Source organism: Thalassophryne amazonica, chromosome 16 (genome assembly GCF_902500255.1).
Source record: "Thalassophryne amazonica chromosome 16, fThaAma1.1, whole genome shotgun sequence".
NCBI lineage: Eukaryota > Metazoa > Chordata > Actinopteri > Batrachoidiformes > Batrachoididae > Thalassophryne > Thalassophryne amazonica.
Window position 1 is genome coordinate 85,729,606 of NC_047118.1, and position 14,150 is coordinate 85,743,755.

At 38.3% G+C, this 14,150-nt stretch overlaps 1 protein-coding gene and 1 long non-coding RNA gene across 2 annotated transcripts in view; one reads left to right on the forward strand and one right to left on the reverse strand.

The window, feature by feature from the left end:
* The first annotated feature begins 1,679 nt into the window (after window positions 1-1,679).
* The window catches only part of LOC117528509, a 38,949-nt gene continuing 26,478 nt past the window's right edge, over window positions 1,680-14,150 (forward strand). Inside the window, exons 1-2 of the long non-coding RNA XR_004565791.1 lie at window positions 1,680-1,689; window positions 7,023-7,027. This is a non-coding gene — a long non-coding RNA (uncharacterized LOC117528509). The remainder of the gene's footprint in view (window positions 1,690-7,022; window positions 7,028-14,150) is intronic.
* Window positions 5,088-14,150, reverse strand: part of hao1 (hydroxyacid oxidase (glycolate oxidase) 1) — an 88,482-nt gene continuing 79,419 nt past the window's right edge. The window contains exons 7-8 of the mRNA XM_034191147.1: window positions 5,262-5,331; window positions 5,088-5,163 (exon numbers count right to left, since the gene is read on the reverse strand). Of these exons, the coding sequence (XP_034047038.1) occupies window positions 5,096-5,163; window positions 5,262-5,331 (138 nt within the window). The 3' untranslated portion in view covers window positions 5,088-5,095. The remainder of the gene's footprint in view (window positions 5,164-5,261; window positions 5,332-14,150) is intronic.

Consider the following 14,150-nt stretch of genomic DNA (forward strand, 5'->3'; position numbering starts at 1 on the left):
CTGTCCCTTATTAAATAACTTATTTTATTGCTACAAAATAATGATAATTTGACTGTCAGGTAGGATACAGAAACTTAATGTACAATTGGTCTTCATAAATCATGAAAATATACTTTAACATAAACATTAGATTATGCTTTCATATATTTTTACTAAACTGTGCATACAAATCAACAAACATTTATATAATGTTTTTATTATTATCAAAAAATGTATGACAAGTATAAATTATGGTGTTGAAGACTCTGTAACAGGGTTGAATAAATGACAACATTTAATCAAATTGAAATTTACTTTAATTTTTTCATTAAAAATAAACAAGATAAATTAAATTCACAATTAGGCATGCAATATTTAACATTGTTAAAAACATAACAGATTGAATGGATCTGGCTAAGAAGCAAAAAAACAAACAAACAAAAAAAAAACAAGAACAACAGCATAGTGCTGAAAACAAAATCTATCTTACCGAAATCTGTTTAACAATGCAATAGTTGTCATTGCAACAAAGTTACACACTAGCTATTTCATATCTTCCTTGCAAACTTTAACAGAATGATTGTGTCTTCTGCCCTATCAGCAGTAAAAAAAAAAAAGTGACGCATTGCTGTAAAAATGCTTTAAAATTAGTATGGAGAGTTAAAAAACTCAACTAAGTTTGATGAATAAATGTGTGTGGGTGGCCTCTTTTCTCATCCAGTATACTTTTCCTGCTATTTGTCATTTTTTCATCCTTGAGTCAGACAGTCAGTCTATCTCAGTTCTCTTTATGAATTTGCATGTGATGGGAATCACGTCTCATCACGGGCTGAGGAGGCGGTATGAACTCAAGCACATCAAAAACAAATGGATACTACAGTACAAGACCTGTTTTTGGTTATCCTGGTGTCACCGTCCAAACTCTCCCCCCTAAAAATCAGCCCGCCCTGCTTTCACTTCATATGCACCATTTCTGAGTGTCAGCATCGATTCACCAGTTATCACCTCATTTCTGCTTCAAACTGCACTCCAGTCATCATCTATCTCAGCGACAGACACATGAAGCTTTTGTACAACTATCATTTCCACATAACTTCAGCATTATTTCATCATGAAAGATGGTGAACCAATCAGAGCACCACAGCAGCACGTCTGACTCTGACGTGCAGCAACTGCGCCTATGTCATTTCAGAGCGTCAGTGGCGACTCACCGAGTATCGCCTCGTTTCTGCTTAAAACTGACTTTAGGATGATTTAAGAGGTTTTACCTTGTCATCTGATAGGTAATAAACTCATTAATCCATTTGATCGCTTTAAGTAAGTCTCAGACTTGATGCTGTGGTCCGAAATGACGCATGTGCAGTGAAGGCAGGGTGGACCAGTTTTAGGGGGGAACCATTAGTTTGGTGACATGTTGCATTTGACTTGAATGTCAATAAGCGAAGTGCGCAACGCATCTGCGCATGCGTGAGTCAAACAGGGGCAAAAATCCCAACTACCAACTCACAACCGCTCCCATTGAATTCGTATACAGTAGCATCAGCGGACTGTAAAAAGTTAAGGCTTTTACAGGGATTGTTTCAAAGGCTTTAAGACTTAAGCGACACATACAATAATGACAGGGGCACATTGTGCTGTTTTCAAATGCTCAAACGGAATTTATAGTCTTGAAAGTTGGCTGAAAAACACACGATTGCAAAGCTCCGCCAAGTCCACACAAAGACGGAAAGAAGAAGAAATGTGGTCGTAAACCTCTGTTCATTCTACACAATTTCCCCACAGAAAAGAAAGATCCAGACGAACGTAAAAGATGGTCTAAAATTGTAAGTTTCTTGCACACATTTATTTTGTCAATATCCTGAAACCGTGCTGCCGTTTTCGTGCATCGGCTTATGACTGTAATGTCGCGCCATGAATGACGTGGCGCGTAATATTGTAATATTGACGTTCTATAAACAAACTGCATGCATGCACATATCATTGTATGTCAACTTATCAAAACAAACGTGACACCAAAGAGGTTATATGTGAGACTCACCGTCATTGTCGTCATTATGAAGCCGGCAGAGTCGCGATTTCTCATCCCTGCTTAGCAAATATTCTGCAATATCCACAGTTTCAGTCTCTGGACTTCGTCTAACCATCTGTCAGTTGCCTTCAAGGGGTCAGAAATTTGTTTGTCTCCAACTATCAACAAGGACTGGTCATTTTCGACAGCAGCGCTCTTCCTTCTTTGTCAGCACTAATGGTAGTTTCTGTAACGATGCGGCACACGCAAGCACAGCCAGCTCTTCTTTCCGCTTCTGTCCACTGCCGTATTTAGTCCTGGTTGTAACAGGCAATCTGCAGAGCTTACAAAAACACTTTAAATCATCCACTTTCCAGCAAACCAAATCACAGCACTCCTCGCTGCTTTCTGCCGCCATAGCATGTGGGTTGGTAGTCGAAAGATTTAGCCTACCCATAATGCACCGCGCGGCCTGAGATGTGCACTTGCTTATTTCGTCTGTGGTAAGGATTATTCCTGGTTACAATACTTATCATAAGTGAACACACACCACACCCCTCTTCCCTCTGGGTCATCCCAATTCATTTGTTTCTGTTAGCCTCCGCCACTATTTGCGCTTATGTCTTTGAGCTCTCTCACTTAGGTCATTGAATGATTTCTTTTTCCGTGCTTCTGTATTTCTTTTCCATCGCTCACGCTCTTCCCTGTTGTATTCTTCCCTTCTCTGTGGATCTGCATTTCTTCTTGCCCTGTATATTCTCTTTGCCTCTCTGCCTTTGATTTAGCCATCTGTTGGGTCCTCTCTGGAAATAAGGAACATGAAATAATATTTAGAGAAAAGGGTCTGACTGGCTTAAAAACAGTGCAACTTAACCCCATAACAATGATTCAACCCCATGACAGTGTTTTTTTGTTATGGGGTTGAATGTTACAGGGTTGAAGATTTTAGCCGAAAAGTAGCCACAAGTCCATATTAGCTAAGGTAAGCAGCAGCATATGGCCTGAGGAAACAAGAAATTAATATATTTTTCCACAATTATTTGCTTTTTCCCAAACATAGTCAGTATAATTTATGCATGTAAGTGTTGAAAGGTTGACAATGTTAATCTGACGATAAAAACAATGAATATAGGTTAAAAAAGTATAATACTTACTTGTCTTTACCAGTGTTGCCACAGTTACTTTGAAAAAGTAATCAATTACTGATTATTCCTTTAAAAAGTAACTTAGTTACTTTACTGATTACTCAGTTGTAAAAGTAACTAAGTTAGATTACTAGTTGCTTTTTTAGTTACTTTCCCCAGCTGCTGACAACACCCTCTGTCACCTCAAACTGACAATGATACTCGTTTTGCCAAACTCACTTTATAGCCACCCTTTCTTGACTTCAATGAAAATAAATACTTGTTTTATAAAAAGTAAAATAAAGACCTCTTTCTTGACCTCATATTTAACTGTTGACAGCACTGTAACAGTAAAACTTGCAATTTCTAACCTACATTGTTTATAAATGTAACTATTAAATTCTTTCTAACATTTTTCTAATATTTAAATTCTCTCTAAACATATTACTTGTCGAAATTATTATTATTATAAGTAGTATTAGAAGTTGTAGTAAAAAAAAAAAAAAAAAGGCTTCAAAACTGGACCTTTAATCTAGGGTGTTGTGGGGGTGGGGGTGGGGCACATCCTTGCCCCACACCCCCATTCCATTTGGATTTGCCCCTGCTTTGGCGTTTGAGCTCAAAGAATGGATAACATTTATTTATGTAGAAAACAGGACCAGATTTACAGGTAAGAAAGTTTTATTGTGTTTTACATCATGTGGTCCTCAGAAAGAGAGTTTAGGTGCATTTGAGTGGAAAATAGTGTTAGTTGTTGACGCGTCGCGGAGAGGATCAGCTGTTTTTAACGAGCAGATACAGAGCGGCTCAGCTCAGAATTCTAAATAAAGGAGAAAAAAGCATAAAAATGTCTTTGTAAAACGCAGTGCAGGTGTGCTGTTGTCACCGCGCTTTAAGAGGTGAGGACGAGTCGTAGCTGCTGCAGAAAACCGCGAATGAAAGCTTCACAGCTCACTGAAAGGGGGCAGTTCAGTCAACCCCGACCCCCTGCCCACGGACCAAGTTTAATGCTGCTGTCGACCACAATACAAAAATAATGGTAACGCACAGTGACATGGAGAAGTAACTTTAATCTGATTACTGATCTGGAAAGATTAACACATTAGATTAATTGTTACTAAAAAAAAAGTGGTTAGATTAGAGTAACGCCTTACTAAGTAACGTGTTACCGGCATCACTGGTCTTTACCAGTTTGAGCGGGAAAAGACTTGCTTGATGTCATTTTCTGAATGCTGTGGAATTTGGACTGAACCATTATTTTTAAAAAGGGGAGACTGGTGTGCTGTTACGGGGTTGAACAAAACTAGGGGGCATGATTAAACAGCACTGTTTTATAAATAATTCAGATATATTTTCATATTTCTTCTATTATATTAAAATAGACTGATTATAATAGTGGGTCAATACTTGCGGTTACCGGCCGCAAGTATTTTAATTATTATTTTATTATTTTATTTTATTATTTTATTATTATTTATTATTATTGTTTTATATTCAGTGAAAAGTAACTTTGGGTCAGTGGGGGACATGCTCATTTTGCTGACCTCTACACTCAGTAACTCATTAAATTTTTCAAAACAAATTTTAAAATACATTGTGTGTGTTTAAATGCAAAGATGTGGGTATTCCCATTTCTTGTATTAAAATGCATTTGTTGTTTACTTTATATGAAATACCTTGAGATTAAAGCTGTGGGACCAAAGTGCACCAAATTCAGAGCATCACCCTGGTGCACGATTAATGTGACGCAGCCCCACAGACCACCAAGAACCTGCACGGTCTAAAGGCCAGAGCAGACTTTTTTGTATTCTTCACCAAGCTAAAGCAAAACTGAATGTACAAAACTAACTGTAATTATTGTCCACATTTTAGGGGTAGTGACTGGTGGGGAGCACCAACAGGGTGTTTGCCATGAAGACTGGGAGGACGGGGACGGAGCAGTTGTCGCAGGAATTATCTCAAAGTTCCTGCAGCAGTCGTTCTTTTAGATCCTCGAGGTTAATGATGCTCTCCGGACCAGGGACCTATTGATCTCTGATAAAGAACGACAGCCTAAACAAACAAACAACATACAGCTGTTTAACATGTTTGTATTGTGCAGTACATGGGTTGTTTTGCCATTGTGTGCAGTTTGTGTGTGTGTGTGTTACCTGACAAGGCCATAGCCAGTCGCAGCTCTTCTTTGAGAAGTTCCAGAACTTCAAAGACTCCATGTTCTCCCTGGACACACACAGGATATTTGTTTCTGAATTTATAGGACAAAACTTGAACGGCATTAGACAAACATTACAAACTTTGTAATGTTGTTGTGAGAGTACACTTTGTATGTGTGTTGTGTGATGTTATGAACATAACCGTGTACATTTTGGCAGGACTACTGGGTCATGGGTTGTGTTGCGCACTGGGCTTGAACTGACAATCAACGACAAACTAAAACCTAAACGCTCTCGAGAAGGTGTTTGGCATTGGGGAGTAAAGTCATTACTCTATAATAATATACATTTATTATACACACACTGTATATAGTTGTGTGATGGACACACAACTCCAGCTCACGTTGCTGCTCTCTTCAGCACTTCTTAAGTTTTTCAGCTCATCTCTTTTTTGGTATGATATTTATTTAAAGTTACTTGGTGAACTTGTTGCAGAACGTACGGGGTGCATTTGACAAGACAGAGCTGAAAAGTGTCGCACCGCCACGGCCTCCAGCCAGGTCGTTTTTTTTTTTTTTCTTAATACCGTGTGCTTGTTTGGCTGGTGATACAAAAGTCAGTTCAGTTGGAAAACTTTTGCTCGTGGTGCTTTTGAGAAGGATGCAGTATATTTCCCTGTTTGCCAACACTGATGTTTTGCATGAATCACAAAGTTCACACAGATCATTAAAAATAAACAGTCTTACACATATAGCTGAACCAGTGGTGGGCACAGTTCCAATAATCCGATAACCAATAATTATTGAAGATAACGTTTTCATTATCGGATTATCTTTTTAGATAACTTTAAAAACTCTTATCGGACTAATTATCTTGCGATAATTTTTGTCCGATAATTTTTAGACCGATAACGTGGTAAATAAAGCTGAACAGCTACAAACATTATAAAATTTAAAATCAGTTGAGCACCTACCTGTTAAATGTTTCATAGCAGATGTATAGTTCTACCTTCTGCAAACAGAGGATGCTTCTAGAAAAAACACACTCTATCCTCTGCAGTCAAAGGCAAACTGGTCACACAAAAAAACCCTCATTTCTTTTAACCCCATACTGATACGCGGGCAATATCACCCAAGTCATCCAGAGGCATACATTTTTAACTTAAGGTTCAAATTTTAACCAAACTAATTTTGGACAAGTTATTTAAATTAACGTCATGTCTGAAGTTAAAGTGAAAATATCAGATATATGTTTTAGTTTTAAAGCAATGCGCTAATTTTTAAGGTTTTAGTGTGGGCATGCTGTGTCCAGGTGCATTATGGGTAGGATAGGGTAATCTCAGTATGTTCACGACATGAGAAATGCATTTGAAACACTCTGATCAGGCTCCACGGACAGATTATGTGGAATTTTGTTTTAGCGAGTTTTGAATGTCTCTACTGCCATCTACTGGCCAGTAGTGTTCATGGCAGTATTGACCCTGAAGCTGAGCTGATATTTTAATCACTGTACTCAGTTCCAGCTCAAACTGTACGACAGAACCGCATGGTGTAAAAGTTCAGAGCACACGATTTATGTTCTCACACACATTGTACGTTCAAAAACCACACGTCGGACTCATGTTTCCAGAAGCAAAACATCAACAGAAGCTTTTTTTTTTTTCCCCAAACTTAATTTACAAAAACTCTCGATGGGAGACACCAAAGACAAAACAAAACAAAAAAAACATTACAAGACAGGTCTGCGGTGTTTGCACAGGCACAGTGCGAGAGGTTGGACGCTTATAGCGCTTCAGCAGCTGGATACCCTCACGACGGCTGACCAGAATATCAAACAGGTTTGATTTTCATCTGACCATGCAATCGCCGATCAGGAGGTGGTGGTGAGATATTAAACACAGCTCGTTACTCCATGTATACTAAGCGATGCAGGACGCACGATTAACCTGAATCTCGGTGCGATACAAAAATTCTTGCACAAAAGAAAATCAGCTGAAAAAGGGCCTTGCACTGGCACCAGTAGATCATGGCAGTGTTCTATTTATTTTGACAACGGTTTATATCAGACGGTATCTAATTACAACGGCTTTTTTTTTTTTAAATGCCCTTTTTAACAAATAAAAAATGTCATATTTTACAAAAGCACATTTATCTGTAAACACCAACACACGACACACCTCACATTAACATGGTTAAATAGAATGAATGAGTCAACCTATCAGTGTTAGCGGAGGCACATTTACCCAGAATGCCATCTGTCTGTGTTTGTTACAAAACTTCACAATTAGTGCATTATTCAACATTATATATGTATGATATATGTTATATTTTAACTTCGCACAAATGATAGAATTGACATTAATGGAGTTATTCTATCAGTATTCATTTTATTTATACACCAAACATAATTCAGCACTGCTTTATTTTCCAAGACTGCCACCTGATGCAGCACTGTGATAGAGTAGAGAGTTGAGCTTTGTGGCTCCTCTCAGCTTGCGTCTGTGCTGGAAGCCATGTAGTAAGCTGGAGCTTCCAGCAGGGGCAGGATGCTCAAAGACAGAAGTGCCATCTCATTGTTTGGGTCTGTCGTCACCTTTGATGCTTCTACTAGTAGCTGCAAGTGTACCACAGACAATACTGGAATTTATCGGTTATCTGTAACTTCCGATATATTTTTGGGTGGTTTATTGTTTTAGCTTTATCAAAGATAACTTTTCAGTTACCTGTATATATATATATATTATATATATATATATATAATATGGGGTCTGTCAATAAACTAACGTACCTTATTATTTTTTCAAAAACTATATGGATTTGAATCACGGGCGATTGCATCAGCCAACCTTGAACCCTTGTGCGCATGCGTGAGTTTTTTCACGCCTGTCGGTTACGTCATTCGTCTGTGGGCTGGCTTTGAGGGAGGAGTGGTCCACCCCTCCCGTCGCAACTCTCTTTGTCTGAGAACTTTCCTGAAAGACTGGCGCTTTGCTTGATCAAATTTTTTCAAAAACTGAAGAGGCACATCGAAGTGGACACCATTCGAAAAATTCAACTGGTTTTCAGTGATAATTTTAACGGCTGATGAGAGATTATGGCGTGATGCTGTCGCTTTAAGGACTGCCCACTGAGCGGGATGTTGCGATGCGCTCTGAGCCGCCGCTGTCTGCCTGTTTCGAGCTGAAAACTTCCAAATTTAAGGCCTCTGTTGACCCAGGATGTCGTGAGAGAACAGAGAACTTTCAGGAGCAGTTTATCCGGACATTCCACTGTTAAAGGTGATTTTGTAATGAAAGAAAGTGCGGACGGGTCCGCGCATCGGGACACAGCCAGCGCAGTGCGGCGGCACAGGAAAAACACCTCCGTGTTGATAACCATTTGTAAAAACCATGCGGCTCTTTTGATGGCTTTCAGTTGAGTGAGTATCTGAGAAATTGTTAACAGCTGGACATGTTCCAACTTGTCCTTAAGGCTTCCAACACGGAGGTGTTTTTCCTATGCCGCCATGCTGCGCCGGCTGTGTCCCGACGCGTGGACCCGTCCGCACTTTCTTTCATTACAAAATCACCTTTAACAGTGGAATATCCGGATAAACTACTGATCCCGACCTCTCCTGAAAGTTCTTTGTTCTCTCACGACGTCCTGGTCAACAGAGGCTTAAATTAAGGGAAGTTATTCCGCTCGAAACAGGCAGACAGCGGCGGCTCAGAGCGCGTCGCGACGTCCCGCTCCGTGGGCAGTCCTTAAAGCGACAGCATCATGCCATAATCTCTCATCAGCCGTTAAATTTTCACCGACAACCAGTTGAATTTTCGAATGGTGTCCACTTCAGTTTGTGAAAAAACTTTGCTCAAGCAAAGCGCAGTCTTTCAGGAAGTTCTCAGACAAAGAGATTGCAATGGGAGGGGTGGACCACTCATCCCTCAAAGCCAGCCACAGGCGACGAGGCCCACGAGGGTTCAAGCTTGTCTGATGTAATCGCATGTGATTCAAATCCATATAGTTTTTGAAAAAAATAAAAAGGGCCGATACTTTGACAGACCTCGTATATATATATATGTACGAGGTCTGTCCATAAAGTATCGTACCTTTTTATTTTTTTAAACTATATGGATTTGATTCATATGTTTTCACATCAGACAAGCTTGAACCCTCGTGCGCATGCGTGAGTTTTTCCACGCCTGTCGGTGATGTCATTTGCCTGTGAGCACACCTTGTGGAAGGAGTGGTCCCGCCCGTCATCGGATTTTCATTGTCTGGAAATGGCGAAATGATTTGGGTTTTTTTTTCCCATCAGAATTTTTTCAGAAGCTGTTAGAGACTGGCACCTGGAAACCATTCGAAAAATTTATCTGGCTTTCTGTGAAAATTTTACGGGCTTCACAGAGAATAAGGACTGTTACTACAGCTTTAAGGATGGCCCACAATGGCGCTTGGCGCGCCGCGCTCCGAGTCGCGACGACAGGCACGAACGACCGGATCATTTCTAAATGGATGGCTGTGTGGAGCTGGGACCGTCGTGTGCACGTTCTCTGGTTATCACAAGAGCTGGACATCAACCATTTTCTGGCAGATTTCACTTTTAACAAGAGATTTTGTCGTGGAAAGCCGCGCGAAGGCTTTGTGTGTCACGACCAATTCGCTGTTCGAGCGAGACAAAGAACGCCTCCGTTTGAGCGTGCCAGAGGACAAGTTCGGACATGCCTATCTCGGCTTTCAATGCTTACCAGTCGATTGAGTTATAAGAGAAATTGTGGAGAGCTGGGCATGTCTCTGGCACGCCGAATCGGAGGCGTTCCTTGTCTCGCTCGAACAGCGAATCGGTCGTGACGCACAAAGCCTCTGCGCGGCTTTCCATGACAAAATCTCCTGTTAAAAGTGAAATCTGCTGGAAAATGGTTGATGTCCAGCTCTTGTGATAACCAGAGGAAAGTGCACACGATGGTCCCAGCTCCACACAGCCATCCATTTAGAAATGATCCGGTGGTTCATGCCTGTCGTCGCGGCTTGGAGCGCGGCGCGCCGAGCACCATTGTGGGCCATCCTTAAAGCTGTAGTAACAGTCCTTATTCTCTGTGAAGCCCATAAAATTTTCACTGAAAGCCAGATAAATTTTTCGAATGGGTTTCCAGGTGCCAGTCTCTAACAGCTTCTGAAAAAATTCTGATGGAAAAACGTATATATATATATATATATATATATACGAATATATATATATATATATATATATGTTTTTTTTTTTTAATTCGGCACACAAAATATTCAAATAGAAAAAAAATGAACAATTCCACAAACAAACACAAACAAAACTAGTGAGTCCGAAAGGGTGTGGGCTGAAGCAAAGCTATTAGCGCCCACCCCTGCTAGTACAAGTCCAACATTCTAATCAGTCATATTTACATAAATATAAATTCACTACTACATGTCGACACACAGACATACACATCAATATACTATTCACTTATAATTATATTTATATAGTACCAGATCACAAGAAAGTCGAATCAAGGCACTTTACGCCAGTAAGGACTAACCTTACCAACCCCCAGAGCAAGCACTAGGTAACTGTGGTGAGGAAAAACTCCCTATAAGGAAGAAACCTCAAGCAGACCAGGCTCTTGGGGGTGACCCTCTGCTTGGGCTGTGCCATATATACCTATATACATACGTAATACTTTACAAACATAAATATATACATACATATACACAGTCACTTATATACATATACATATACACCTACCCATATCTATATATCTAACATACACATATACATACCCACACATTCAAATATACAATAAGTCCCACTTATAAATGAACATTCCATATAAATCAAATTATATTTGCTTCTTTATGATACTTAGAACATAATGTTCTTTTGAGTAGTTTCTTAAATCTCACTAAGGTACTACTCATTCTAACCTCTGTTGAACATTTGTTCCCTTTCCTAACCCCAACCACAGACACACAAAAACCCTTACATTTGTTCTTACTGGTGGTTTCATAAAAATTGCACAACCTCTTAAACTATATCTGCATTCCCTCAATCGGAACAGACTCTGGACATGTCTCGGTAAGGCTTGGTTTTTCGCTCGAAATAAAGTTTGAATTGTAACGTAATCGACCAAATCAATGAATTTTAATAAATTTAAAGACACAATGAGAATGAGTTGGTTCACGATATTGTTTATTGCAGATGATTCGTATGGCTCGTTTTGCAAAAGGAATATTGGATTGGTATTTGATTTGTAAGTGTTTCCCCATGACTCAAACAATATGTCATATATGGTACCATCAGAGAATGATACAAAGTAAGTAACCCTTCTTGCGGCAGTAGGTCTTTGGCTTTATACAAAATGGCTATAGTTTTTGACAATTTTGATTTCACATAATTTATATGTGGTTTCCAGCTAAGTTTATTATCAATTATAACACCTAAAATTTATTCTCTGTTACTAACTCAATTTCCTTATTGTTTATAGTTAAATTTTTACATTTGGGTGCCTGTTTATTTCCAAAAAATACATTTAGTTTTCCCAAGGTTGAATGACAACTTATTAGCGTCAAACCAAACCTTAAATTTTTCCAGTTCTTTCCCACTATGTCCAGAAGCTGTTCAAGATTTCACCGCTACAGAACACAGTTGTATCATCCGCAAAAAGGACACATCTCAGTGAACTCGACACCCAATTATATCATTTATATAGATTATAAACAACAAAGGACCCAGCACTGAGCCCTGCGGCACCCCACATGTGACATCCCTGAGTTCAGAATTTGTATTATTGAATTGAACATACTGAAATCTGCCTTGTAAATAACTAGCTATCCATTCATATGCCAGACCTCTGATTCCATATTCTGCAGTTTACTTAATAGTATTCCATGGTTAATTGTGTCAAATGCTTTCTGTAATAAAAAAAACACCTATTGTGTATTGTTTATTGTCAATTGCAGTTGCTATACTTTCCACAAAGTCCATCAAAGCATGGGATGTAGTTCGAGACCTTCTGAATCCATATTGTTCTTCACAAATGATGTTATGCTTCAGTAAATAATTATTTAATCTTTTAGCAAATATTTTTTCCAAAATTTTGGAAAATTGTGGCAGGAGTGATATAGGTCTGTAATTAGAAAATGTGTGTTTGTCACCAGTTTTAAACAGAGGAATTACTTTGGCTATTTTCATTTGAGAAGGAAATTTACCAGTACTTAGTGACATATTGCAAATATAATTGAACGGTTTTACTATACAATCAATAACTTTTTTAATAAAGCCATATCCAAATTATTAAAATCAGTCGATTTCTTACTTTTTGAACCATGAACCAGATCAAGTATTTCCCTTTCATGAGTACCACCAATGAACATTGAAACGATTTGTTAAACGTTGAATTATTTACCCAGAAGTTATTAGTTGATGAGTCAATTTTACTGGCAAGATTTTTACCCACATTAACGAAGTATTCATTAAAGTGTTCAGCAATAGACTCGTCGTTATCAATCGTGATGTAGTTGTTACTCTGAAAAAATGAAGGATAATCTCTAGTTACTCTATTCTTTTTACTATTTCATTTAATATGTTCCAAGTTTTTGATGTTATTTCTATTTTTGACAAGTAACTCATTATAATATGTTTTTTTACTGAGTCTCATGATATTGATTAACTTATTCTTATATGTTTTATACTTACTTTCAGCTTCCTTAGTTCGTAGTTTATGAATTGTTTTACAGTAAGTTTTTCTTTTTACATGCCTCTGAAGTCCCTTAGTTATCCATGGTTTGTTGCTATATGTATATGTGTATATATATACGTATGTATATGTGTATATATATACGTATGTATATGTGTATATATATACGTATGTATATGTGTATATATATACGTATGTATATGTGTATATATATACGTATATGTATATACACGTGTGTATATGTATATACACGTGTGTATATGTGTATATGTATATATATGTATATACACGTGTGTATATGTATATACACGTGTGTATATGTATATACACGTGTGTGTGTATATATATATACGTATATGTTATACACGTATATACGTGTGTATATACGCGTATAGCGTATATACGCGTATGTGTATATACGCGTATACGCGTATGTGTATATCGCGATACGCGTATATACGCGTATGTGTATATACGCGTATATACGCGTATTACGCGTAGTGTATATACGCGTATATACGCGTAGTGTATATACGCGTATATACGCGTATATACGCGTATATACGTTATACGCGTATGGTATATACGTATTACGGTATGTGTATATAGCGTATATACGCGTATGTGTATATACGCGTATATACGCGTATGTGTATATACGCGTATATACGCGTATGTGTATATACGCGTATATACGCGTATGTGTATATACGCGTATATACGCGTATGTGTATATACGCGTATATACGCGTATGTGTATATACGCGTATATACGCGTATGTGTATAGCGTATATACGCGTAGTGTATATACGGTGATACGCGTATGTACGCGTATATTACGCGTATATATACGCGTGTATAACGCGTGTATATACGCGTGATATACACGTATGTATATCCGTATGTGTATATACGCGTATGTGTATACCGTATGGTATATACGCGTATGGTATATACACGTATGTATATATACACGTATGTGTATTACAGTATGTGTTATACGCGTATGTATATACACGTGATGTGTATATGTATGTGTATATATACACTCAACAAAAATATAAACGCAACACTTTTGGTTTTGCTCCCATTTTGTATGAGATGAACTCAAATATATAAAACTTTTCCACATACACAATATCACCATTTCCCTCAAATATTGTTCACAAACCAGTCTAAATCTGTGATAGTGAGC